This window comes from Micropterus salmoides, unplaced genomic scaffold (genome assembly GCF_014851395.1).
Source record: "Micropterus salmoides isolate LMB-PRFRI ecotype aquatic unplaced genomic scaffold, ASM1485139v1 Ms_hic_scaffold_2, whole genome shotgun sequence".
Lineage (NCBI taxonomy): Eukaryota > Metazoa > Chordata > Actinopteri > Centrarchiformes > Centrarchidae > Micropterus > Micropterus salmoides.
The window spans coordinates 6,572,943-6,598,746 of NW_024041150.1; the positions used below are offsets into that span (position 1 = coordinate 6,572,943).

Consider the following 25,804-nt stretch of genomic DNA (forward strand, 5'->3'; position numbering starts at 1 on the left):
GGCGTTTTTAATGTCCATTAACACAGCTAGCTAGCCAGCCAGCCAGTGACGAGTGCAGGGAGACAGCCGTTGTCATGGACACAGGTGGTCTTGTATGTGTTCTGAACAGATACAGGCCTGACAGAGTGAGTGCCAACTAAAGAATCCAGTTTCCAGCTCTAGTTAAGATTTCTTAATCTCAGGTACAAAGTCTGAGACAGGAAGGACACGGCATGAGTTAAGGAATCAGCTCGGTAACAGGAACACAGGACTTTTCCTGTCTTTGAAACTTACAGTTAGGACGTGTTTCTATAATAACTCCACTCTCTGGAGAGTGAGGGGATTGTGGCCGTGGCCATGCAGCCGATGAAAACCCATGATTGGTCAGTTAATCTCACCAATAGAAAGTCTTATTTCGACCTTTTTTTACTCGCAAAACTTTTCGACTTGCAAAACTCTCTTGCTTGCAAAACGGTTTAACCTGCAACATTTTATGATTTGCAAGGAAAACTTTTTGACTGCAATCAAAGAGGAGAAATTAGCAATAAAAACTTTTTGTGACCTTTTTAATTACAAACTTGATTTTTGATTGCAGTGCGATAAATATGCTCTCAAAACCTTTTTTTTTTGCTTGCATTGAAAAGACACAAAAATTCCTTTATATAGAGTTGCTCATCAGCTGGAATCATCAAACACAAATGCTCCTTGGCTGAAAAGAAACAGCTCATCAGTAGGTGAAAGATTAATGTGGAAAGACCAACAGAAACACAAGTTTATCTTTGTCATCTTTCTGTTTATAGAGTTCTCTCATATTTGGAACATAAATTAGAACATTAATAAATAAACAGATAAATAGTTGTTTCTTCTGAAAAGGGAATGATTCGTAGCCGTTGGCTAAAAGAATCCTTTCCTGGAATGAATGGAATTATTTATTAGTTTATTTCACATGGAATTGATTATAATGATCAGATAATGATCGTTACATCAGACGAAGCAATGTAGCAGATGTTCACAGAGTGAGGAGCTGAAGCTCCAACAGATAAAATAGGCTGTGTGTGTTTTTGTTATTTTAGTTTACTTATGTGTATGAGAGCGATGTAACGTCCATGTTTGATGCTGAAAGAGGATGTGCTGGTCTGACCCCCCTCCTTCTTTCAGGGTGGAGCCTGGTGGAGTCCGATGGTTGAGACCAGGTCTAAGGAAGTGTAAGTGTGTTTTTCATTTGATTCATGAAAACATTCAACCATCTTCAGACTGTGACATCACTCATTCAGAGCTCTGATGTCATCATCAGTGTTAATCAGTGAGCAGATGATAGATCAATAACTGCAGCTCTATTCTCTCCATCAGATTCCTGTGAACTCACATTTGACACAAACACAGTACACAGAGAGATCAAACTGTCTGAAGACAACAGGAAGGCGACACGTGTGGCAGAGGATCAGTCATATCCTGATCATCCTGACAGGTTTGGCTTCCATCAGCTGCTGTGTAGAGAAGGTCTGACTGGTCGCTGTTACTGGGAGGTCGAGTGGAGAACATGGGTTTCAATAGCAGTGAGTTACAGAGGAATCAGAAGGAAAGGAGATCAGTATCGAGACTGGAATGCCTGCAGGTTTGGGAAAAACGACAAGTCCTGGAGTCTGGAGTGCTCTGGGAATTACTTTCCCTCTCACAATAACAAAGGAGGAGGCTTCTCCGTTTCCGCCTCCTGCCCCTCCCCCTCTGGCAGAGTAGCAGTGTATGTGGACTGTCCTGCTGGCACTCTGTCCTTTTTCAGAGTCTCCTCTGACACACTGATCCACCTCCACACCTTCAACACCACATTCACTGAACCTCTTTATCCTGGGTTTGTGTTTGGTATGGGTAACGGGTCTGGTGGTTCAGTGTCTCTGTGTTCTCTGTAGGAGGGAGGGTCTCCTCCTGTTAGAGAAACTCTCTGCTGACCAGATAGTTCAGTCTGTACATAATCACACACAGCGGATGTTCGTACCAACCTGATGTGTTTATTGTAATATAGGAGGAAGAGGAGGCTGAATGTAGAGAAGAGCAAAGGATGCTGGGATGTCGGGGTGCAGACGTAGAGATTCTTTTCACTCTGTAGAAAGAAATATGTTCCTTATTTGTTTTCTGCTCCACTTTTTTAATTGTTTTTTTTCTAGTTTTCAAGTTTTTTGTCTCATTATTTTTGTGAATATTCAGTTTCAAGTTTTTCTGCAGAAATATAAAGTGGACATAGATGTTAGTTGTTTGAACGCTTTGTCCTGATGTCAGCACATTTATCAGCATGCTGACTGTGAATGTTTCTTATCAGCATGTTTCTTTTACTGATTTTTCCTCTGCAGAAGCTGATGACGTCTTTAAAATATATGTTCAGAAATCTTTAAATCACAAAGCTTAATTTTTGTCTTTGATTAAACATAACTACCTTAAAACAAAAGCATCTATAGGTTGATGGATGCGGATCAAACGTCAGAACACACACACTCCAGCACATGCCATATTGTGAGCATGAGAAATAATCAACTAGTATGTTGGAATGAAACACAACCCTGCAATACAAACCTGGCACATGTAAATATAAAGATGTAAGATTATTATTTCACTGTATTCTGGCCCGACATTTAATGGCTTGAAAAAAATTGCAAGACTTATTTGCCGTGTACAGGGCGTGTAATCTGTGTTGCGAGAATGAGATCCATGTGAAGAAAAGGACACTGGAAGCCTTTGGGGGCCTTCATAGAAACAGTTTGAATGCCTGACACAGAAACAGGCCATATAGTAAAATGATTTGCCTTTGCTTTAAGAGTGATAATCGTTAACTGCTGAGCTCATATTACAAAAGTACAAGTTAAGTAAGAAAGATGTTTTATTTGAGATACTGTCTTTATTTCTTTAATAAGTCCTACAGTATATCTCTGCATCTCTTGTGCTTGACCTTTTCTTTGTCTCTAGAGACTTTTGTCTGTGTATAGTCATACATGCTCAGCGTCATGCTGAAGTCTCAAAATAAGATGCTAATTTCCAGTAAAGAGGAAGCTAAAAGCTAAAATAGTGACAACCCATGTTTGATGTCTTTTCTGCATTTTGTGAAAATAAATATGTTTCTCTTTTAATGGACATCAGAGGGAAACTAAAAGGCTTTCTTTTCTTTTTGTCTTTGTCCCCATCCCTCCCCTTCCCTTCTGAGACAACCAAACTGCTAAAATCATTGGGATAGAGCTCATCCAGATTGGATTGGATAACTACAGAAGAGACCACCATACTGTTTTAATGAAGGAGTGTCTGGAGTACAATGCTTAAAGCTTGTAGAATGTCATGTTTAAACGAGTCATACTCCTTACTCTAACCCTAAATACACATTGGGAGAAGAATGGTGTACTGGATAGAATGGTAGTAAATTTAATCACTGATTTATGTCATATCTGGATCTGCAGAGGAAATATAAAGTAAGCAAAGTTAGAACGGTGAACCACTCAGTAACCCTTTAACTGAGCGGTTCTATTTACCTTAAATCAAAATAAAGGTTCTACCAAAGAATTTCTATTACTGCTGTGGTTCTCCCTCTTTGCCTTAAGACAATGCAATGTCTACACAAAAATATACACTCAGTTGACAGTTTATCAGCAAAACCTAATTAAATAATGCAATAAACCCCGGTTGCCCCGGCCTTTCTGTGTGGCGTTTGCATGTCAGGCGGCTGTGGCTCAGGAGGTAGAGCGGGTTGGCCGTTAATCGGAAGGTCGGTTCAATCCCTGGCTCCCCCTGGTTGTGTGTCGAAGTGTCCTTGGGCAAGATACTGAACCCCGATTTGCCCCTTGTTCCGCCAGTGTATGAATGTTAGTTTCCGAGTGGTGATTAGTGTAAAAGCGCATTGAGTGGTCTAGAAAGGCGCTATACAAATACGAAGCATTTGCATGTTCTCCGTGGGTTCTCTCCTGGTTCTCCGGCTTCCTCCCACCATCCAAAGACATGCAGGCTAGGCTAAAGGACCCTAATCTGGAGCGCCAGCAGGCCTCCACAAGTTCATCAGGAGCCATATCTGCTGGGTCCAAAGTTGGCGACATAGGCAGCGCCAGTCTTCATGCTCTGTGCCCCAGTAACAAGGTCAAGACACCTTGGCGTCGTTTTTGGCTGTAGGGCTCCGCAGTGAAGCTAGCAACAAAACATCTGCAACATCCGGTCAAGTTAGCAATAATAAAAACGCAACGTCCGGTAACACTTAAGACTAAATAAGACTACTTGTTAAAGTGAAACGGCCGTTGTCAATTTGAAGTGAAATGGCTTGACTGTCGTTTTCGCGTGTCGCTCTTTTGTTGCCTGGGGCGTGGTTCCCCAGGAGGCGTCTCAGGTTTCCCAAGGGACTGCCTTTCTAAACTTAATGTTTAAAGAAAAGAAAACTATTTACACGTATTATAATCAAACATTTTCCGCAATCGAACCTCAATGGTCGTACACTCAGTGGAGTGTATAACTTCATTTCATTTTACAACCCTGTTGTAACGTGATGATTAAATTTACCTTGTACCTTATAAATGGAGAAGAAAAATGTGAGACTTGTCAAAATTGTGAGATAGCTGTGCTCTCCATGTTTCAGTTACAAATTAATCCTTAATAATGAAAAAACAAATGAAATGAAGAACAATAAATACATCTGTATCAGTAACCTGGATTTAAAACAGTTAACAGAGACACAAACCAGACATTCATTTAAATACTGCCCCCTGCTGGTAGAAATGCAAAACAGATCTATTACTATGAAAACCAGATTAAAAATGAATTTAATATTAAGTATAATGCTAACAGTACCAACTCCGCACACACAATAATTACCTCGGTTAAACTACCAACTGTATTGCACCAAACAATGCGTACATTAAACCTGACTCTTGCTGTTTACATGAAGAAATGCACATTATTATATATTGCATAATAAACTACTGTTGCTAACATATTTCTCTCGGTCCAGGTTTATTTGAATGAGTGAGTATTTGAATTGAATCAGTGGCAGATGCCGCGGCATCTAAAGCTGCCACCGGAAATGCCACTGTTAGCTGCCGATGCCACTATTTGAGCTAGCCCCTGCTGTAAAAGCTTCATCCAAAATCAACTGAAGGACGGCGACAGGAGAACCAGAAGCGTAGACCCATCGTCGCAAAGTTTGAACACAAGCAGAAGGAACTGGTTAAAGGCCGCGGCAGGGAGCTGAGAGGGACCAACTTCAGTGTTAATGACCGGTTTCCCTGAGAGATCCTGGATCCTGGATAAGAAAGAAGCTTATTGGAGAATTCAATTTTATTTATATAGCGCCAAATCACAACAACAGTTATCTCACAGCGCTTTTCATAAAAGAGCAGGTCTAGACCGTACTCTGTGATGTTATTTACAGAAGCCCAACAGTTCCCACCAAGAGCAGCACTAGGAGACAGAGGCAAGGAAAAACTTCCTTTTAAGAGTGTCACGATCGTGGTGTGGAGGCAGGTTGGAGAACCCAAACGCAGGTCACAGAGCGGAGCAGGTATAGTTCAACGAAGGGTTTTAATATAACCAAAAGCGAGCACACTTACAGGTGAGTGGCTGAATAACAGAAATCCAAAAGTACAGGGAGATGAGACGAGACAAGCAAGGCTAGTTACAGGCAGGCAGAGAGTACACACATGACAGACTGGGGGGTAACATGAACAATGACCGGACAAGGACAAGACAGAAACACCAGGTATATATACACAGGGACTAACGAGCAGGGCGGGAGCAACACAGGTGAAAGACATGAGACTAACGAGGCAGAGAGAGAGCAGAGGAAAACAGAGAGACTAGACATGACAAGCAGACTATATAACAGATACTGGACACTAGACAGGACAGAACCCAAAACTCAACATACCAAGGCAGATACCAAACTCAAAAGTGCAGAAGAGAGAGCAAGAAGGCAGGGGAGGAACAGAGAGAAAAAGAGAGGGATGGAAGGAGAGAGAGGGGAGGGAGGGAGGGAGGCAGCCTACACAATATACACACAGAGGTACAGACAGTAAAGGTGATGTTGCTATAGACTAAATGAAAAATGGTACAGATATTTATAGTAGTGTTAATGGTAACCATCGTAATGTTAATGATTATAATAACAATAATAACAATAGGACTAGCAACAATAGTCGTTGCAGCAGAGGGTGTCGAGCAGGAACACGGGGGCAGCAGGTGACCCGCAACCACAGATCCAGACTCCACAGCTCCAGAGCCAGAAACACCTGCAGGAAGTGATAGGAGGAGAGAGGAGAGAGACGAGAAAGCACAAGACTACCAGAAAGGGGAGAAGTTGTGTTAGTAACATGCAATAATGGGATAAGGTTGCATACAGAGGGAGAGAAAGTAGAGGAGAGAGGAGCTCAGTGCATCATGGGAAATCCCCCGGCAGTCTAGGCCTATAGCAGCATAACTAAGGGATGGTTCAGGACTACCTGAGCCAGCCCTAACTATAAGCTTTATCAAAGAGGAAAGTCTTAAGCCTACTCTTAAATGTGGAGATGGTGTCTGCCTCCTGAACCCAAACTGGAACCTGGTTCCACAGGAGAGGAGCTTGATAGCTGAACGCTCTGGCTCCTAGTCTACTTTTGGAGACTCTAGGAACCACAGGTGCATTCTGGGAGCGCAGTGCTCTGGTGCGTACTGAAGCTGTCATTCTCAACGTCCACATGAATATTAAAATCCCCTACAATAATAACTTTGTCTGTTTTAAGGACTAAAGTTGACAAAAACTCTGCAAATTCAGATAAGAATTCAGAGTACGGGCCAGGTGCTCGGTACACTATAACAAAAATAATTGGTTGCAGTGATTTCCAACTTGGGTGGGAACAAGACTTTCAAATGAGTTATAGTTTGGTTTAGGTTTAGAGCTGATTAATAGGCTAGAGTCGAAGATAGCTGCAACTCCACCTCCTCGGCCTGTGCCTCGAGGAATGTGAGTATTAATATGACTGGGAGGGGTGGATTCATTTAGGCTAACATATTCTCCATCACCCAGCCAGGTTTCAGTAAGACCAAATAAATCAATATCATAATCTGATATTAGTTCATTTACTAGCACACCTTTAGAAGAGAGAGATCTGATGTTTAAGAGTCCACATTTAACTCTCCTATTCATTTGCACTATTGCTCTTGTGGTTTTAATATAGTAGTAGTTTTTATGCACAGCTCCTCTTCTGTTTACCTTTGATTGAAATAATTTCGATGGTCGGGGGGCAGACACCATCACTATAGGTTTTCACTAAGTACCTCCTGAAATGGAGGAGCAGAGAAGTGTGTTAGACTGCAACTCTGCTTCCTGGTCTCAACTCTGGGTTGTCATGGATTTGGTCTGAGAAAATCAAAACTTGAATTAAATGAAATTATTAATAAAAAGACCCAATTTCAGTTGCAAAGACTGCGCTTGGAGAACTTTGAACATGGCAATAAATCCAGCAGATTCTTAACCAGCCAACTGAAACTGAATAAAGAAAAAATAGTTCCTCAGCTGGGAATCTGACTTATAACCCAGAAGAAATCAACAATGCATTCAGAGATCTTACACATTGCAGCTGGCTCTGCCTGCACTCTGGGGAGGGATGCCGCTGGCTGGGCCTGGTTCTCCCGCATTATCTCTCCCTGGTGGCGGGGAGATTCCCGGCACTGCTTTCTGCTGTTCTTCCTTGGGGCAGGGTGCAGCTTCCCCCGGGACATGCCGTCTGGGGTCCTTTGCAATTAGGGATTGTAGGGCGATTGTCGATGCATCTTGATGCATTGTGCTTTTTCCCTGTGCATGGTCTCTGGATGGCTGCTGGGAGTTTAGTTTGTGCATTGGAGTCCGGGGGATGCATTTCCTCGTTGGCTTGGTGGGACCAGTTTGTGTCCCTGGTTTGCTTTGTTGGCCTCAGATCCATGCTACCCCATTTCTCTGTCGGCCAGTTGGTGGTGGTGCGGGGCAGGGCTGTGCTCCGGTTTATTCTGGGCTTGTGCCTGGAGTTCTCGGCCCCTGACTGTGGGTGGGTGGGTTGGTGGTGGCATGCAGCTGAGCTGGTTGATTTTGCCTCGTTGCTGGTTTGGCTGGTGTTGCACGGCGGACGGGGGGCGTGCTGTGCATGGGGGATGTCGGCTGGCGTGGGCGGCCTTAGTTTTTCCAGAGGTTGGGGGGGATGGCGGACTTTTATTGGCGGGTGCACGGTGACCTGCCAGGCTGGGACTTGCTGCTGGTGTTTCTCTCCACTGGCTTTCGCTGTCGTGTTGTTCCGTTTGCTCTCTCTCGTTTGCCCGACCTCGCACACGGGATTCGCGGGGGGCTGCCGGGCATTGGGTGTTGCCGTGCTCGCGCAGTGCACTGGGCTCGTCACTTGTGCATTGATGTTGATGATTGCGTGGCATTTGGGCGTTTTGGTTGTTCGCTGTGCGGTGGTGGTCCAGGTTGTGTGCGCGCCGCGGTCGGTCCGGGCGCTGCACTTGCGTTTGGATGGTCGTTTTTATTATTTGTATTTATTTTTTGGCCCATCTGTTGGTGGGTCGGGGTCTTCCGCGTTTGCATCGTGGTGCATCTGAGAGTCTTTTATTTTTTTTTGTATTTTTTTCTTCTTCTATTGGCTACTGGGGTTCTTGCCTGCCTGTTACAGTCGTGGCGTCTCCCACTCTCACTAACAACTACACTCTTTAACAGGCTTATGCGCACACAAATGTACACACACACACACAGTCTCACACACAGTCTCACACACAGTCTCACACACAGACACAAACAAATGTAGGTTGTCCCTGGTAGAATTATTCCTGATGCTTTTCTTTCAGTTACTTATTTAAATTAATTATTATTCCAGCTCTTGTGGCTGTGCTGTGTTGCTTATTTAGTGTGTGTGACTGTTTCTTGTTTTCATTTTTCTCTCAGTTGTGTTAATATGTCAGCTGTTTATTGCTGCTGTTCGGCTGGTTGTCTTTTACTATTATTATTATTTTGTTAGTTTGTTTTTGTTTGTTTGTGTTTGTTTGTTGTTGTTTTTCTCCTCCCCAAGCCCCCCTCTCTGTTCTGTTGCAGGTTTCGTTCCACAGCTTTTCCCTGTTGTCCCCACCTTCCATCCCTCTTCTCTTACAGGTGTTGTCCTTTCTCTGTGCTGTCTGTTTGTGCCCCCCCATCCCCGTGTCTGCCCCCCTGTCCGGCCCGGTGACAAATCAATACATAATTAAATAAATAATAAAACAGACAAAGGAGTATTTTAATACTCTCTTGTTAAAGTAAAATCTGTCTGGCACAATATGGTATCCAGCTCATCATACTCTATACCAGGCTGCTGGGCAGGACAGGGTTAAAAATAAATAAATACATAAAAATAAAAAAACTGTGAAAATCACTTTAAAAAAAAAGAAGAAAGACAAATGAACATGTGGAAGGCCAGGAGGCCGCTGTGCATGTAGACAGTCTTCGTGAGCCGCTGGTCAGGAGAGTCCCGTAAAAAGGATCATGGGCACCATCATGCGTTGCCAGGCAGGAGGGTGCGCCTCCCTGCGAGGCGCTGCCACCGAAGGGGACGAGCTGACACTTGCCGCAGTGGGGCCGGCTGTGCACTGCCGCTTGGGGGGCGAACCGCACCAACACAGCCTTCCTCACACAGTTAAGGAGAGTTGGAGCACTCTCCTGTGTGCGGTGGGAGGGTCTGCATGAGGCACCGTGGCCGCTCTCGGGGGTCTGCCTTCGTACCGCTCCCCCAGAGAGGGGAATGCCACGGCTGCACAGGGGGGTTAGAACATGAGCAGGCCACCCCCGGCGGTCTTGAAGCATCCACTGCCGTGGGCTTATTCACAATTCTCTGAACGTGAACAGAGAGTGTACTGTATTGAGTTGCTTTGAGCTCAAGCTGCAGGTTGGCCGCCTGACTAACGGCAGCCGACTCACACAGGGTGAGGAATGCGTGCTTGGTGTGGCTGATTCGGCTGATTCGGCACAGACAGTGTTTTTTCAACAACTTCCACAAAAGGAGCAACAAGGTTTTAACACACAGTCCCGACCCAAAGCTTACCAGCTGTCTGCTCTGAGCGACGAAGGTCGGCCAGCAGCAAGCAATCCGGATGCTAGGTGTCATTAGCCACAGCTAATGTGGAACAACGTGGACACTTATCAGGCGCTATCAGACTCTTAAACTCTAATTCATCCTCAGCACTGCTCCAGTGATGATAGTTTGGAAGATGGAAGAAACCTTTATTGTCACATACATGTTGTGAAATTCATTCTCTGCATTTAACCCATCCCTCAAGGGAGCAGTGGGCAGCCGCTGTGCAGCGCCCAGGGACCAACTCCAGATGTGTATATATATCAGTGTCTAGTCAGTGGCACTGACTGGAGCACCTAACATGTTTTTGATGGTGGGGAAACCGGAGCACCCGGAGGAAACCCACGCAGACACGGGGAGAACATGCAAACTCCACACAGAAAGGCCGGGACAACCGGGGTTTGAACCCACGACTTCTTGCTGTGAGGCCACAGTGCTATCCACTGGATCATCTGTGTTTATTTCTGCTTACCATTTTTAATAACTGATTCTTTATTAATGTATATTGTCTGCTATGTAGCAGAAGGGAGTTACAAAACTTAAATGAAGTGGGTCAGGGGTCCTCCCCCCTAAAACGTCCGTTTTCGTTAGTACAGTATCATAATTGTGGATTCTTCGGAGAGGATTCCCCGGCTTTTATTGATTTGGTCGGTGCGGAAAGTGGCGGACCGACCTGGAAGAAACTGCTGTCTCTCCAGAGATGGATGTCGACCACTCGAGCGAGAGTGTGAATTGTGAAGGTGTGTAGCCTATTTATTAGAGTAGTCTACAATAACAGTTTTAGTAGTTGTCAGATAACAGTAGGCCCATGACAGACTCTCTGTATTTTCAACTCGATGGAGGCCCCAGTTACTTCACAAAGTCCTCATGAAGGCAGCAGCGGTGCACCGCCGGTGAAACAGAGGAGGAGGCTAGATGATCTGCAACAGACACTTATTGAGTTTGCATTTGCATAAAAACATTGCACTATTAACAGCATTAACCTACTTATCTTAAGCCCTGTGGTGCAACCAGCTCCTGATGTCTTCCTTTGATCCCGTCATAATTACTATTATGGGTTGTAATAAGCTGCTTGCACATTCGCAGGGAAATCCAAATGAACTCCTCTAGGAGCAGTTGCATAAAATAAAGCCACTATGTCTAGAACTTTTATGTGATTATTGCTTGATTATTTGTTCACACAAAAGAAACAATACCAGTGAAAATGAATGGAGTCTAAGATGCTTTTGTATCATTCATCTCATTGAGATGCAAGTGTCTTTTTTTCTTCCTACCACTAAATGTGCCGAAGTCTTCACATTTACCACAGAGGGGTTAAAGAAAATACATTTGAAACTGATGTTATTGCAGACAGTGCACAGTCTGAGAGAGCAGCGTCAGTAGCACGTATAAGGTCAGCTTTGCTAAGCCATTTGCCTGTGAAGCTAACTCCCTTTATATCCTTTTTTGTCAGAATTTTCCTCCCTCCCTCCCTCCGTCTCTCTCTCTTCCTTCTGTCTTTCCCTGCAGAGCTTATTTCAGGGATACCAGAGAGTTTTACAGGGCCAGTTGCTGTGAGAGTCTGCGGCTGGCTGCTATGAAAATAAAAATAAAAAATGCCTAGAGTGCAGCGGCTCTGTTAGTCTGAAACTTAAAAGGCTGCTTGGTTGCTGTAATACACTTATAGGATTTCGCTCAAGGAGCCCATGAGTTGTTTGGGGGAAGATGTGACTCTATCAGAATTTGCAGACATCTCAATTAGTTGAGGAGGGGAAGGCCTCGCAGCTCTGGGATACCACAACTGCTCTTGAAGTTCAGAGCCGGTGGGCTGGTTTGTGTACAGGAAGTGGGGGATGAGCACATCCAGTCAACATAAAACCATTTTAGGAATAAACGCTGAGCTACCGGGTGGTCTACTGGCACCATGTTCTTTTTAGAAATCCAACCTGGGACCTCTATGTGATCCCAAACCTTTACCCAGTCCACCTGGCACTAACCTTTCCAATAACGGTCACATGGGAACATGGCACTCAGACCACTGCCTTTCTTGAGGTTTCTTTCTGAGAGCTGAAGATGGATTTCAGCCTCATGTCTGTGTGTTCAGCATGGTACTGGAATCAGGACGTAGTTAGCTTAGCTTACCATTTGCCTGGAATCTTCCAGCACCTCTAAAGCTCACTAATTAACATGCTGTATCTTGTCTAACCAAGAGTTGGACAAAACCAACAATCAATAAGAAAATTAAATTAAAACATTTAATTACATACAAGGAAAAGCAGCTAATCCTCCCAGAAGCTGGGACCGTGAAATGTTTGGCATTTTTGAACAGAAAATTAAAACACTGCCCAATTAAATTAAACAATTATATCAACTAATCAATTCATTGACTAATTGTTTCACCTCTAAATGTGTATGTAGTGTTTTGTTGAATAATAATCATATTTAATGAACTCTTTCAGTGTATGTAATGTCTGAATTTGTAACTTGTAACTGTAGCTATAAAATTAATGCAGTGGAGTGAAAAGTACAATATTTGCCTCTGAAATGTGGTGGAACAGTGGCATGAAAACAAAAAACATAAGTAAAGTACCAATATTTAAACTTTGTACAAAGAGTAAATACACTTCCACCACACCACCATCATTTACAGAAACTTGTTAGGAGAGTGGTTTTATTAATGATCAGGAAAATGAAAACATTGCTGTAAAACAAAAATGTTAAAACACAAAACATCTCTAAAAGCAGGTTATGACTGACGTGACTTCATATATGTCATTTAAAACCTTTTTAGTTGTATAGGTCTGAGGAAATGTTGCTCTAAATAGTCTGTAAAAAAACTACTGAAGTGCATGGAAACATTTTTCTTCACTCTATGAGGAGCAGTTTAGTAGACAGTTTGAATAAAAACATGTTTTTCAGCCTGTAGCTGCTGTATTTGAATGTGTCAGTAGGTTCTAAAAAGAATAGAACTGAACTCAGCAGTGAGTTCTACAAATTATGATGCCACTGGTGTCATGAGAAGGGTCAGTGTGGATGTTTGATGGATTGTGGTCATTTCACCATTAGCACTGAGAGAGACAAACACATAGTTATTGAGTTATTTGAAGGAGACAGTTCTGAATTAAAAAAACAAACATTCAAGCTTGAAGTTTCATTCTCAACCTTGGAAATCCTAAACTGAGAAGATCTGAGACTGAAAAATGTCATCGTGGTCAAACACAGATACGTCTGGTGCATCAGGTAAGACTCAACACAATTTTACATGATGCTGAATATATCTCCTATGAAAACACCAACTAAGAGCTCTAAAGTGTCACAATCTGTACAAGCTATCTGTAGAAGAGAGGATTCTTTAAAAGTTAATGTTAAGAATATACCATACTATACAATTCTCATCCTCTCTTATCAGACCTATTACATTTGCATTCTTATATAAATAAATAAAATCATTGAAAAGGTAGGCGAATCATCAGTATTTGGTACATTTTTCTCCCTCACATGGTCCTCGAATGACAAACAAACAGTGAAGGACATGATTCGTGGTTCAGCTGTGTGTTTGTTCATGATGTGGCTTCACAGACTAAATTCCCTGACTTCATATATTTGCTCTCCATGTTCACCATCTCTCCCCACAGTCCCGCTGACAGCACCTGAGATCCAGGCAGGTCAAACTCTGTTTGGCAGCTCTTCTGGTTACTCCATTCTGGAGTTTATTGGTGAAGGCTGCTTTGGTAAAGTAGCCAAGTGCCAGAATCTGGCAACAAACGAGAGAGTTGCTGTTAAGATCCTCAAGAGTGACACCGATTTTATCCAGGACACTGAGAAAGAGGTAGATGTTGGACTCTTTTTGAGTCGTAAGACTCCCTTGCTTAGATGTTGTCTGCTGGATCAGTGTATGTTAACTTATGACATGTCCTTTCTCCCCAGGTGTCCATGTTAGAAATCATCAGTGTCCTGAATCCAGACCACATTAACGTGGTGAAGTTCTTTGAGCGGTTTGAACACATGGGACAGACCTGTCTAGCATTTGAGATGCTGGACAGGAATCTCTATGAGCTGCTCCAAGAACGAGACTGGAAACCACTGTCTCTGAAAGAGATCCGACCGATCTCAAAACAGGTGTGTATTATTTTGATATGGAACCAATAGACCTAATAAACAGCAGCACATGGGAAGCTAAATCCCAAATGTGCCCTTCTTGTTTTGTCCTTGCAGCTGTTGGTGGCCTTAGATGCCCTGAAGAGTCTCGGTATCCTGCATACAGATATCAAACCAGAAAACATTTTGTTTGTCAACAAGCAGGCCCAGCCTATGAGGGTAAAATTAATAGACTTTGGCGAAGCTATTCCAGCCACCAAAGTCCAGCCCGGGATGGACCTTCAGCCGGTCGGATACAGGTGGGTTCATCCTGCACATCTGTTTACGGAGCTTTTGTCGTTCTCCTTTTTTTTGGAAAACTGAATCAAGTTCCATAAAATAGGCATCATTAACAAGATTTAGATTTTATACAGATAAAAGAACATAAGAGAAGAAAAGAGTTAAATCAGAATCAGAATGAGCTTTATGCCAAGTAATATTTTACACATACGAGGAATTTAGTGATAAACGTAGACAAACATACAGTTGACATAAATAAATGTAGAAATATATAAATATGGAATAGACAATGCAAGTTATATAAGAATAATAAAAAGAATAGAGAAAAATGATACAACTATTTGCAGAGAAAGAACAACATCGCAGATATTTACATGTTCATTATTCTGGGTTTGTGTTGTGCAGACGTAACGAAACGCAACGCAACGGAAGAGAGTATTGTGTACATAAATATATAAATTGACAATATAAAAATATACAACAACAAAGATTAACAATTAACAACAAAAATGTGCTATGTGCCATGTTTGTGCATGATATCAAATGAAATAATATTTACATGTGCAGAGACATCTGCATTATTTGCAAGGGGGGAGTGTCAGTGGGGACCCGGGCCTTGTTGATGAGGCTGCAGACAGGAAGTAACTGTTTTTGTGGCGAGAAAAAATATATCCAGTACCTTTACATCAACATTTAGAAAGGACAGAGGTCTCTAAGAGCACAGGAGGTGGGAACCTTATCAGGCTTTAAGAGAAGAGCTGCTTGAGTGAGTGTTGGAAGTAGCAAACCATTTTCCAATGATTCATTGTACATCTGCAAAAGTAAAGGTGCCAATTTATCACAGAATTTCTTTTAAAAAAACCCTACTGTAAATCCATCTGGACCAGGGGCTTTATTTGACTGCATTGCTTTGGTAGAAAGCAGTAATTCTTCCAGGGAAAGAGGAGCATCCAAATCTTTCAGATGTGATCTAGTGATCTTTCACGCGATCACTAGATCAATAGTAGGATTTTCATTTTTATCTGTTGGAAAATCTGTTTTGTACAAAGTATGATGTATTAATTTCCATAGGTTCTGTGAAAGATATACTAGAATAATTCTTAATTTGGGGTAGGAGGCGTGAGGTGGATTGCCGTTTTAACTGGTGTACCAATAACCGATTTGCTTTATCGTCGTGCTCATAAATAGGACCACAAGTTAGTAATTGCAAACTCTCAGCGCTTTTGGATGAAATTAGATCGAACTCTGTATGGAGACCAAGACACTTCTTAAATATTTCTGGGAAAGGGTTAGATGCACACACAAGGTTCAAGGCTACTAATAGATGACAAAAGTTCTCACAGCCTGGCATTGTGTTTTTTATTGGAGGAAGAGTATGAGATAATCTGTCCCCTGAGAAATGCTTTCAGTGACTTCCAAAGCAGTGAATATGATGTAGCCTCATTCTGTACACATCATGTTCTGATTAAAAGAGAGAAACAATTTTTTTATCTGCCAACATTAAGGAATTAAGTCTCCAAAGCGGTGGATATATTTATGTATGGATAGTTGGACATCGAGAAATAATGGAGCATGATCAGAAACTAGAATGGCTGAATAATCAGTGGAAACAACACAATGATTGATAGGCTACTAATATCTATAAAAAAGTAATCAATTCTTGAGTACAACTGATGTACCTGGAAGAAAAATGAAAACCTTTTGACTGAGGGATAACACAATGCCTACAAGGGATACTAGATCGGTCCAACACTGTGTCGAACACACAATTCAGATCACCTCCAAAAATTAACAAATGTGTGAAACGGCCTCGCACTGGCCACAGGAGATCACTGTTGGCATGATCCTGTTTAAATCAATCAGTTCTTTTTGCAGTAGAAAGCTAAGGCCTCTGTCATTCGGGTCATTGCGTTGTACGCTTGTGGTGGCATCATGATGTTACGTCAAATCACAGACGACGCATGACGGCCAGATGAGTGCCGGCAAAGGAGCAGCTAAGCAGGTCAAAATGAATTTCACAAAAAGATTGAGAAAAACACAAAGATTCAGTGGTTTAGCATAGTTTAGTATAATTTAGTTAATAGTTAACACAGAAGACTTAACTATAACATGCTGTAGTAGTAGTAGTAGTAGTAGTTGCAGGAATTATGGTGAGGGGGACAACATTTTTCAATTGCAATTTCAAAGAAGTTCTTGGTCATTAACCTTATTGTGACCCAGATGGAGGAATTTCCTAATTCAGTGTTGTAGACTCAACCAGGCCACGCGTGCAAAAATATTTAATTACTCAATATGACTAAAAAGCACAAAAGGTCAATACAGTTTTTTAAATCTTTCAAATTAGACTGTGACAGTGATGTCCCTCCTTTTAACTTAAAACAAGACAAGAAGAGAAAAAAATGCCCTTCAATGCTTGAATGATTAGAGAAAAGTAAAATCAAACATTGAAGAAATGACTGCATAGCGCTAAATCATAAAATCGGAATTATGTGTGAACAAATAAACTTCATCTATCAAATTCAATCTTGAGGACTACATTAATCAAAGTATTGGTCAAATATATGTACAAAACTGAAATACTGTAAAGAGTATATGGCTGTGTCAGCTGAAACTATGATAATAATAATATAAACAGAGATTTACCACATGTATAGCTTATTGTATATTTGTATTTCAAATATAATGGAATATAATGCAGTAAAGCTGTCAGGCACTCTGTGTTGCTTTTAGATATTTCTCCTGTAGATAAACCTTTACAAGGTTACAAGGTAGGTTATTTGTCATTATACAACATAAAGTTGTTGTAGAACAAAACAAAACAAATATATATATTATATTCTAATATTTGAATACATATTAAATGTGTATTCAAATATTTTTTCATGTAATGTCATCTGAGTCAGTACACATGTGTGATTTAGTCTTTCCTCCTCTTTTGTCTTTGCCCTTGTTTGGGGAAGTAACCTCTTTAAATATGACCTTTTCTCTCCTCAATGAGAAATGAAATAATTTTAATTCAGTTAGAAACTCTTTGACTTTAATAGCTTCTGTGTTTCAGCAGTTTTTCAGCTCATGATCAAAACTTTCTGCTCATTCAGAATCTCTCTCACATAGGGAGAAATTCAGTTCAGAAAATCTGCAGCAGCCCCTAAACACTCGTCCTACTCCATTGGTTGCTCAGCAGTGCTCCCCATTTTTCTTAACATCCACGTCGTTCTCTTGGTTCTCAAAGCTTGCCAACAGATTTCTCATCTTTGGCTCCTGTCTTCCATCCTCAGGGCACCAGAAATTGCCCTAGGCCTGCCCTTCACAGAGGCTATAGATGTTTGGGGAGTTGGCTGCATCCTGGCCTTCCTCTACCTTGCTGAAAACCTCTTCCCTGTCGACTGTGACTATCAGATGGTAGGTCAGCTTCCTCAGACAAATATTCAGAACCAAGTAAAGACTTAATGCAGAATGATGTGATTCTGTATATTTTGTTTGCAGATGAAGTGCATGGTTGAGGTTCTGGGTCAGCCAGAGGACCACCTGCTCTGTGCTGGCAAATATACCCAGTACTTCTTCAGTGAGGAGGAGGCTTCTGAAGGTCCAACTTGGAGGCTTATGGTAGCAACCATTTTCTTCTTTGTTTGAGTTGGATAAATCATTTTTCATAATCCTTTAAAATGGTTCTCATATATAGGCTATTTTGTTCCTTTAGACGCCTGAAGAATATACAGCTGCGAACAGCGTGAAACCAGAGGAGCGTAACAGCTTCATTGACCTGCCCAGCTCTCTGGATGACCTGGTGAATGTAGGTGCTCTGTACTGTGTTTTATGAGTGACGACTGGATCAGTACTAGTTATTCATATGTCTCTCAGATGTAGGAGGCGGCTGGATCAATTGACATGAATTTGTTTCCAAATCCAGATCTATCCTGAATGGGATGCTGCTGAATTTGAGGACAGGAGGGCTTTTGTGGACCTCATGAAACGGCTGATGCATCTTGACGGGGATCAGAGAATCTCTCCCCATCAAGCTCTGGAGCACCCGTTCGTCACAATGTCCCACCTGATCGAGCACTCTGGCAGCACAGCCTAGTAAGTGATCGTGATTCTGTTCACACTGGTAGTAGAAAACACATCATGTTGCATTGACTGATGGCTTTTATGACTGACTGGCTGATTTACTGATTGATTGTCAAACTTTCTCCAGTCTAACCGCCTCCAAAACAATGATGGATGTCTGCCCAATAGAGGACTCAGCAGACAGGGTTAACACCCCTGCAGCTTCCAAAACTGACAGAGAGTCAGCTGCTGAGTTCTACGTCAGAGGTCTACCCTCTGCTTCCAGTGACAATGCTCCTCCCACCAGGTCATTTGATGGAACCAAAGCCACTGTCTCCTATGACGATGGTCCCACCACAGGGTCATCTGATGGAGTTCCAGTCAATTACTCCTATGATGAAGATCAAGCTGCCTGGTCTTCTGAAGGACTACCTCCCTGCTCCTGTGAAGATCAAGCTGCCTGGTCTTCTGAAGGACTACCTCCCTGCTCCTATGAATATCCAGCTGCCTGGTTTTCTGAAGGACTACCTCCCTGCTCCTATGAAGATCCAGCTGCGTGGACTTCTGAAGGAGGACTACCTCCCTACTCTTATGAATATTCAGCTGCCTGGTTTTCTGAAGGACTACCTCCCTGCTCCTATGAAGATCCAGCTGCCTGGACTTCTGAAGGAGGACTACCTCCCTACTCCTGTGAAGATCCAGCTGCCTGGTCTTTTGATGAAGTACTTCCTCTCTGCTCCTATGAAAATCCTGCTGCTTGGTCTTCTGATGAAGGACCACCTCCCTGCTCTTATGAAGATTCAGCTTCCGGGTCTTCTGATGAAGGACTAAATAACTGCTCCTATGAAGATCCAGCTGCCTGGTTTTCTGATGGAGTACTGCCTCCCTACTCCTGTGAAGATCCAGCTGCCTGGTCTTTTGATGGAGTACTTCCTCCTTACTCCTATAAAGATCCTACTGACTGGTCTTCTGATGGAGTACTGCCTCTCTACTCCTATGAAGATCCAGCTGCCTGGTCTTTTAATGAAGGACTTTTTCTCTACTCCTGTGAAGATCCAGCTGCCTGGTTTTCTGGAGGACTACCTCCTTGCTCCTATGAAGATCCTGCTGCCTGGTCTTCTGATGGAGTACTGCCTCCCTACTCCTATGAATATCCAGCTGCCTGGTTTTCTGAAGGACTACCTCCTTGCTCCTATGAAGATCCAGCTGCCTGGTCTTCTGATGGAATACTGCCTCCCTACTCTTATGAATATTCAGCTGCCTGGTTTTCAGAAGGACTACCTCCTTGCTCCTATGAAAATCCAGCTGTCTGGTTTTCTGAAGGAGGACTGCCTCCCTACTCCTATGAAGATCCAGCTGCCTTGTCTTATGATGGAGGAATTCGTCTTTGCTCCTATAAAGATCCTACTGACTGGTCTTCTGATGGAGTACTGCCTCCCTACTCCTATGAAGATCCAGCTGCCTGGTTTTCTGAAGGACTACCTCCTTGCTCCTATGAAGATCCTGCTGCCTGGTCTTCTGATGGAGTACTGCCTCCCTACTCTTATGAATATTCGGCTGCCTTGTCTTATGATGGAGGAATGCGTCCTTGCTCCTATAAAGATCCTACTGACTGGTCTTCTGATGGAGTACTGCCTCCCTGCTCCTATGAAAATCCAGCTGTCAGGTTTTCTGAAGGAGGACTACCTCTCTGCTCCTATGAAGAACCTGCTGTCTGGTCTTCTGATGGAGTCATGCCTCCCCAGTCCTATGAATATACATCTGCCTGGTTTTCTGAAGGACTACCTCCTTGCTCCTATGAAGATCCTGCTGCCTGGTCTTCTGATGGAGTACTGCCTCCCTACTCTTATGAATATCCAGCTGCCTGGTTTTCTGAAGGACTACCTCCTTGCTTGTATGAAGATCCTGCTGCCTGGTCTTCTGATGGAGTACTGCCTCCATACTCCTATGAAGATCCAGCTGCCTTGTCTTATGATGGAGGACTGCCTCCTTGCTCCTATGAAGATCCTACTGACTGGTCTTCTGATGGAGTACTGCCTCTCTGCTCCTATGAAGATCCAGCTGCCTGGTTTTCTGATGGAGTACTGCCTCCCTACTCCTATGAATATTCAGCTACCTGGTTTTCAGAAGGACTACCTCCTTGCTCTTATGAAGATCCAGCTGCCTGGTCTTCTGATGGAGAACTTTCTCCTTGCTCCTATAAAGATCCTACTGCCTGGTCTTCTGATGAAGGACTGCCTCCCTGCTCCTATGAAAATCCAGCTGTCTGGTTTTCTGATGGAGGACTACCTCTCTTCTATGAAGAACCTGCTGTCTGGTCTTCTGATGGAGTACTGCCTCCCTACTCCTATGAATATCCAGCTGCCTGGTTTTCTGAAGGAGGACTACCTCCATGCTCATATGAAGATCCAGCTGTCTGGTCTTCTGATGGAGTACTGCCTCCCTACTCCTATGAATATCCAGCTACCTGGTCTTTTGATGAAGGACTACCTCCCTGCTCCTATGAAGATCCTGGTGCCTGGTCTTCTGAAGGAGTACTGCCTCCCTACTCCTATGAAGATCCAGCTGCCTGGTCTTTTGATGGAGTACTCCCTCCCTACTCATATGAAGATCCAGCTGCCTTGTCGTATGATGGAGGACTGCCTCTCTACTCCTGTGAAGATTCAGCTGCCTGGTTTTCTGAAGCTGTACTGCTTCCCTACTCCTATGAAAATCCAGTTGCCTGGTCTTCTGATGGAGTACTGCCTCCCTGCTCCTATGAAGATCCAGCTGCCTGGTCTTCTGATGGAGTACTGCCTCCTTGCTCCTATGAAGATCTTGTTGCCTCGTCTTCTGATGGAGTACTGCCTCCCTGCTCCTATGAAGATCCAGATGCCTGGTCTTCTGATGTAGGACCACCTCCCTGCTCCTATAAATATCCTGTCACCAGGTCTTCTGAAGGAGGACTTCATCCCACCTCCTATGAAGATCCAGCTGTCTTGTCTTCTGATGGAGGACTATCTCTCTGCTCCTATGGAGATCCTGCTGCCTGGTCTTCTGATACAGGACTGCCTTCTTGTTCCTATGAAAATCCAGCTGCTGGGTTTTCTGAGGGAGAACCACCTCCCTGCTCTCATGAAGATTCAGCTGCCAGGTCTTCTGATGAAGGACTAAATCCCTGCACCTATGAAAATCCAGCTGCCTGGTCTTCTGATGAAGGACCACCTCCCTGCTCTTATAAAGATCCAGTCACCGGGTCTTCTGAAGGAGGACTTCATCCCACCTCATATGAAGATTCAGCTGCCTGGTCTTCTGATGGAGTACTGCCTCCCTGCTCCAATGAAGATCTTGTTGCCTGGTCTTCTGATGATGGAGTACTGCCTCCCTGCTCCTATGAAGATCTTGTTGCCTGGTCTTCTGATGGAGTACTGCCTCCCTGCTCCTATGAAGATCCAGCTGCCTGGTCTTCTGATGGAGTACTGCCTCCCTGCTCCTATGAAGATCTTGTTGCCTGGTCTTCTGATGGAGTACTGCCTCCCTGCTCATATGAAGATCCAGCTGCCTGGTCTTCTGATGGAGTACTGCCTCCCTGCTCCTATGAATATCCAGCTGCCTGGTTTTCTGAAGGACTACCTCCTTGCTCCTATGAAGATCCTGCTGCCTGGTCTTCTGATGGAGTACTGCCTCCCTACTCTTATGAATATCCAGCTGCCTGGTTTTCTGAAGGACTACCTCCTTGCTTGTATGAAGATCCAGCTGCCTGGTCTTCTGATGGAGTACTGCCTCCCTGCTCCTATGAAGATCTTGTTGCCTGGTCTTCTGATGGAGTACTGCCTCCCTGCTCCTATGAAGATCCAGCTGCCTGGTCTTCTGATGGAGTACTGCCTCCCTACTCCTATGAAGATCTTGTTGCCTGGTCTTCTGATGGAGTACTGCCTCCCTGCTCCTATGAAGATCCAGCTGCCTGGTCTTCTGATGAAGGACCACCTCCCTGCTCCTATAAAGATCCAGTCACTGGGTCTTCTGAAAGAGGACTTCATCCCACCTCATATGAAGATCCAGCTGCCTGGTCTTCTGATGGAGGACTATCTCTCTGCTCCTATGGAGATCCTGTTGCCTGGTCTTCTGATACAGGACTGCCTTCTTGTTCCTATGAAGATCCAGCTGCCTGGTCTTCTGATGAAGGACCACCCCTCTGCTCCCATGAAAATCCAGCTGCTGGGTTTTCTGAGGGAGAACCACCTCCCTGCTCTCATGAAGATTCAGCTGCCAGGTCTTCTGATGAAGGACTAAATCCCTGCACCTATGAAAATCCAGCTGCCTGGTCTTCTGATGAAGGACCACCTCCCTGCTCTTATAAAGATCCAGTCACCGGGTCTTCTGAAGAAGGACTTCATCCCACCTCATATGAAGATTCAGCTGCCAGGTCTTCTGATGAAGGACAACCTCCCTGCACCTATAAAGATCTAGTCACCAGGTCTTCTGAAGGAGGACTACCTCCCTGCACCTATAAAGATCTAGTCACCAGGTCTTCTGAAGGAGGACTTCATCCCACCTCATATGAAGATTCAGCTGCCTTGTCTTCTGATGAAGGAGTACCTCCCTGCTCTTATGAAGTTTCAGCTACCGGGTCTTCTGAAGGAGGACTTCATCCCACCTCCAATGAAGATTCAGCTGCCTTGTCTTCTGATGGAGGAGTACCTCCCTGCTCCTATGAAGATCCAGCTGCCTGGTCTTCTGATGGACTACCTCCCTGCTCCTATGAAAATCCTGCTGCTTGGTCTTCTGATGAAGGACCACCTCCCTGCTCTTATGAAGATTCAGCTTCCGGGTCTTCTGATGAAGGACCACCTACCTGCTCCTATAAAGATCTAGTCACCGGGTCTTCTGAAGGAGGACTTCATCCCACCTCATTAGAAGATCCAGCTGTCTTGTCTTCTGATGGAGGACTACCTCCCTGCTCCTATGAAGATCCAGCTGCCTGGTCTTCTGATGAAGGACCACCTCCCTGCTCTTATGAAGTTTCAGCTGCCGGGTCTTCTGAAGGAGGACTTCATCCCACCTCCAATGAAGATTCAGCTGTCTTGTCTTCTGATGGAGGAGTACCTCCCCGCTCCTATGAAAATCCTGCTGCTTGGTCTTCTGATGAAGGACCGCCTCCCTGCTCCTATAAAGATCTAGTCACCGGGTCTTCTGAAGGAGGACTTCATCCCACCTCATATAAAGATACAGCTGCCTGGTCTTCTGATGAGGGACCACCTCCCTGCTCTTATGAAGATTCAGCTTCCGGGTCTTCTGATGAAGGACTAAACAACTGCTCCTATGAAGATCCAGATGCCTGGTCTTCTGATGTAGGACCACCTCCCTACTCCTATAAAGATCCAGTCACCGGGTCTTCTGAAGGAGGACTTCATCCCACCTCCTATGAAGATCCAGCTGTCTTGTCTTCTGATGGAGGAGTACCTCCCTGCTCCTATGAAGATCCTGCTGCCTGGTCTTCTGACAGAGTTAAACCAATAGACATCCCCGCTGCAGCCTCAGTCTCCTCTGGTTGGACTAAAACATGTCAGAAGAGGATTCATAGATTCCTCCGTCGCATCAAGTCTAGCTTTTGTTGCTGCAGGTGTCCCGCTGTGAAGGACTGATTTCATATTCATTGTTTCTCACTATATGTATTTTTTCTGAACAATGTCTAGCCATTTTTTAAATAAAACTAAACTAAAGTAAATAAAACTGATTAATTGATTGCAGTTCAGACTACATTTATCACTTAAATACACACACTTCTGAATGTTCCAACCCTTCTCAGTATCTGATCTGTAGCCATTGTTGTTGGGGAAAAAAACTATAAGAGAAACACTGGAGGAGCTTCGGTTGGTTCTGTAAGAAGAAAATATATTTTGAAAGATGCTATATAAGATATAAATTGTACAGTTATATTTTCAAGTTGGCTCTTTTCATTTGCAATATCTTACTTTGGCAACCAAGAGTGGTAAAAACGATTACCAGTGACACCAACGATTACTGGATTTCACTATTAACAACGCTTTAAAACATCACAGTTAATCAATCGTAAAGGCTCCGCTGCACCGAGTATTCCTGTTGCAGGGAAAGGAACTGTTGCAACTTGCACAAAATGAAAACAAAAAGTTACTTGAGCAGTGAACCAGCTTGAAATGCCGTGCTTATCAGAGACATGGAGGCTACTACTGCACACTGGCTTAACTATGGTAGAGGGCCAGAACTGTGAAGCTTTATTTGCACCAAAAAAACGGCAGAAGTCGGCAGTGTAGGAGCATTTAGGGTACACCAAGACTGACCAGGGCGTTATGGAAGATGACAGATCACCTGTTCAAAAGCTTGTCGTTAAAAGGTTGCTGCTAAAGGAGCAAATAGCTACATCAAATATGATGCAGCACCTGCGGGATCATCACCCAGCTGGTAAAGTAAAGGTAATACATAATCAGAATCAGAAGGACCTTTATTGCCAAGTAGTGTTTTACACATACAAGGAATTTGCTTTGGTGATAAGGTGCTACACGTAGACAAACATACAGTTGACATAAATAGTGTCAGTGGGGGACCCGGGTCTTGTTGATGAGGCTAGCTGCAGTTAAATAACTAAGTTAAATAACATGGCAAGTTGGTAGGGAATTAAATATAAACGTGTCACTTACAATTGATGCCGTAGCGGTAAGAGTTGAGCTTGCAATGTAAACAAACAAAGCAAGTGTAACCTTTCAGATAGGTCTGAAACCCATTATTTTCAATGGCTTGTGCTACGGAACGGCGGTTTGTTGCTGCATCAAGCAACACGCACCGCGTTGCTCTGTGAGCTTGCATGCACGCTGCTGTCAAAGTAGCTGAACTTTTCCACTGAACCCAACCTCCAGCGCAGCGTAAATCGCTTCTTTTCTGAAAGGGTCTTAACGGAAGAATGTAGTCCTCTCAAGACCTTCAGCAACAAACAACCAAAAATACCACATACCAACTTTAATAAAACTAACAAAATCAAGTTTATATTTTGAAGAATAAAACTTGAAAATAATGTGCCCTATCCATAAAACTATGTTAGGTGTTAGAGTGAGTTTTACTTTCTGACAGGCAGCCAGTGAGAGCAGTGGCAGACTTACATACTGTAGGAGAATCCTGGCAGAGGTGAGCTGCCACAGCATGCCGAAGCCTTGCAGGCTGTTTGGTCAGCGTCATTAATGTCTTTTAAATGTTACTGTACATACCAACTGGAAGGTTAATGATATTTTAACCTCAACTCTCCCAGCCCTCCTCCTCATTGCTGTCAGGACGCCTAAGAAAATTAGTGCGTCCATTAAAGACACAAGAGGCTCCTTCTCTCTCTCTCTCTCTCTCTCTCTCTCTCTCTCTCT

General features: G+C 43.6%; 4 protein-coding genes across 4 annotated transcripts in view; all 4 read left to right on the top strand.

Moving 5' to 3' along the window:
• The window catches only part of LOC119911422 (NLR family CARD domain-containing protein 3-like), a 41,563-nt gene extending 38,038 nt beyond the window's left edge, over positions 1-3,525 (top strand). Inside the window, exons 11-12 of the mRNA XM_038730318.1 lie at positions 1,138-1,184; positions 1,330-3,525. Coding sequence (XP_038586246.1) covers positions 1,138-1,184; positions 1,330-1,886 — 604 coding nt within the window. The 3' untranslated portion in view covers positions 1,887-3,525. The remainder of the gene's footprint in view (positions 1-1,137; positions 1,185-1,329) is intronic.
• Positions 1-25,804, top strand: part of LOC119911344 (NLR family CARD domain-containing protein 3-like) — a 125,865-nt gene that overhangs the window by 35,564 nt on the left and 64,497 nt on the right. The gene's annotated exons all lie outside the window — the stretch shown is intronic.
• LOC119911403 (homeodomain-interacting protein kinase 1-like) lies at positions 12,713-14,183 on the top strand. Its single transcript, XM_038730297.1, has 3 exons — positions 12,713-13,256; positions 13,652-13,845; positions 13,944-14,183. The coding sequence occupies exons 1-3, from the start codon at positions 13,217-13,219 to the stop codon at positions 14,163-14,165; spliced, it is 456 nt and encodes a 151-aa protein (XP_038586225.1). The 5' UTR covers positions 12,713-13,216; the 3' UTR covers positions 14,166-14,183.
• LOC119911412 (homeodomain-interacting protein kinase 2-like) lies at positions 17,885-18,526 on the top strand. Its single transcript, XM_038730306.1, has 3 exons — positions 17,885-17,999; positions 18,094-18,186; positions 18,304-18,526. Exons 1-3 carry the CDS (start codon positions 17,889-17,891, stop codon positions 18,472-18,474), a joined length of 375 nt encoding a protein of 124 aa, XP_038586234.1. The 5' UTR covers positions 17,885-17,888; the 3' UTR covers positions 18,475-18,526.

What these genes read in the sequence shown, in the direction of transcription:
- LOC119911403 (XM_038730297.1), top strand. Translation starts at nt 13,217, where the DNA reads ATGTCATCGTGGTCAAACACAGATACGTCTGGTGCATCAG. An exon ending in AGATACGTCTGGTGCATCAG is followed by an intron (nt 13,257 to 13,651) that starts GTAAGACTCAAC and finishes CTCTCCCCACAG; the next exon opens with TCCCGCTGACAGCACCTGAG. An exon ending in TCCAGGACACTGAGAAAGAG is followed by an intron (nt 13,846 to 13,943) that starts GTAGATGTTGGA and finishes CTTTCTCCCCAG; the next exon opens with GTGTCCATGTTAGAAATCAT.
- LOC119911412 (XM_038730306.1), top strand. Translation starts at nt 17,889, where the DNA reads ATGGTTGAGGTTCTGGGTCAGCCAGAGGACCACCTGCTCTGTGCTGGC. An exon ending in GTCCAACTTGGAGGCTTATG is followed by an intron (nt 18,000 to 18,093) that starts GTAGCAACCATT and finishes TTGTTCCTTTAG; the next exon opens with ACGCCTGAAGAATATACAGC. An exon ending in CTCTGGATGACCTGGTGAAT is followed by an intron (nt 18,187 to 18,303) that starts GTAGGTGCTCTG and finishes TTCCAAATCCAG; the next exon opens with ATCTATCCTGAATGGGATGC.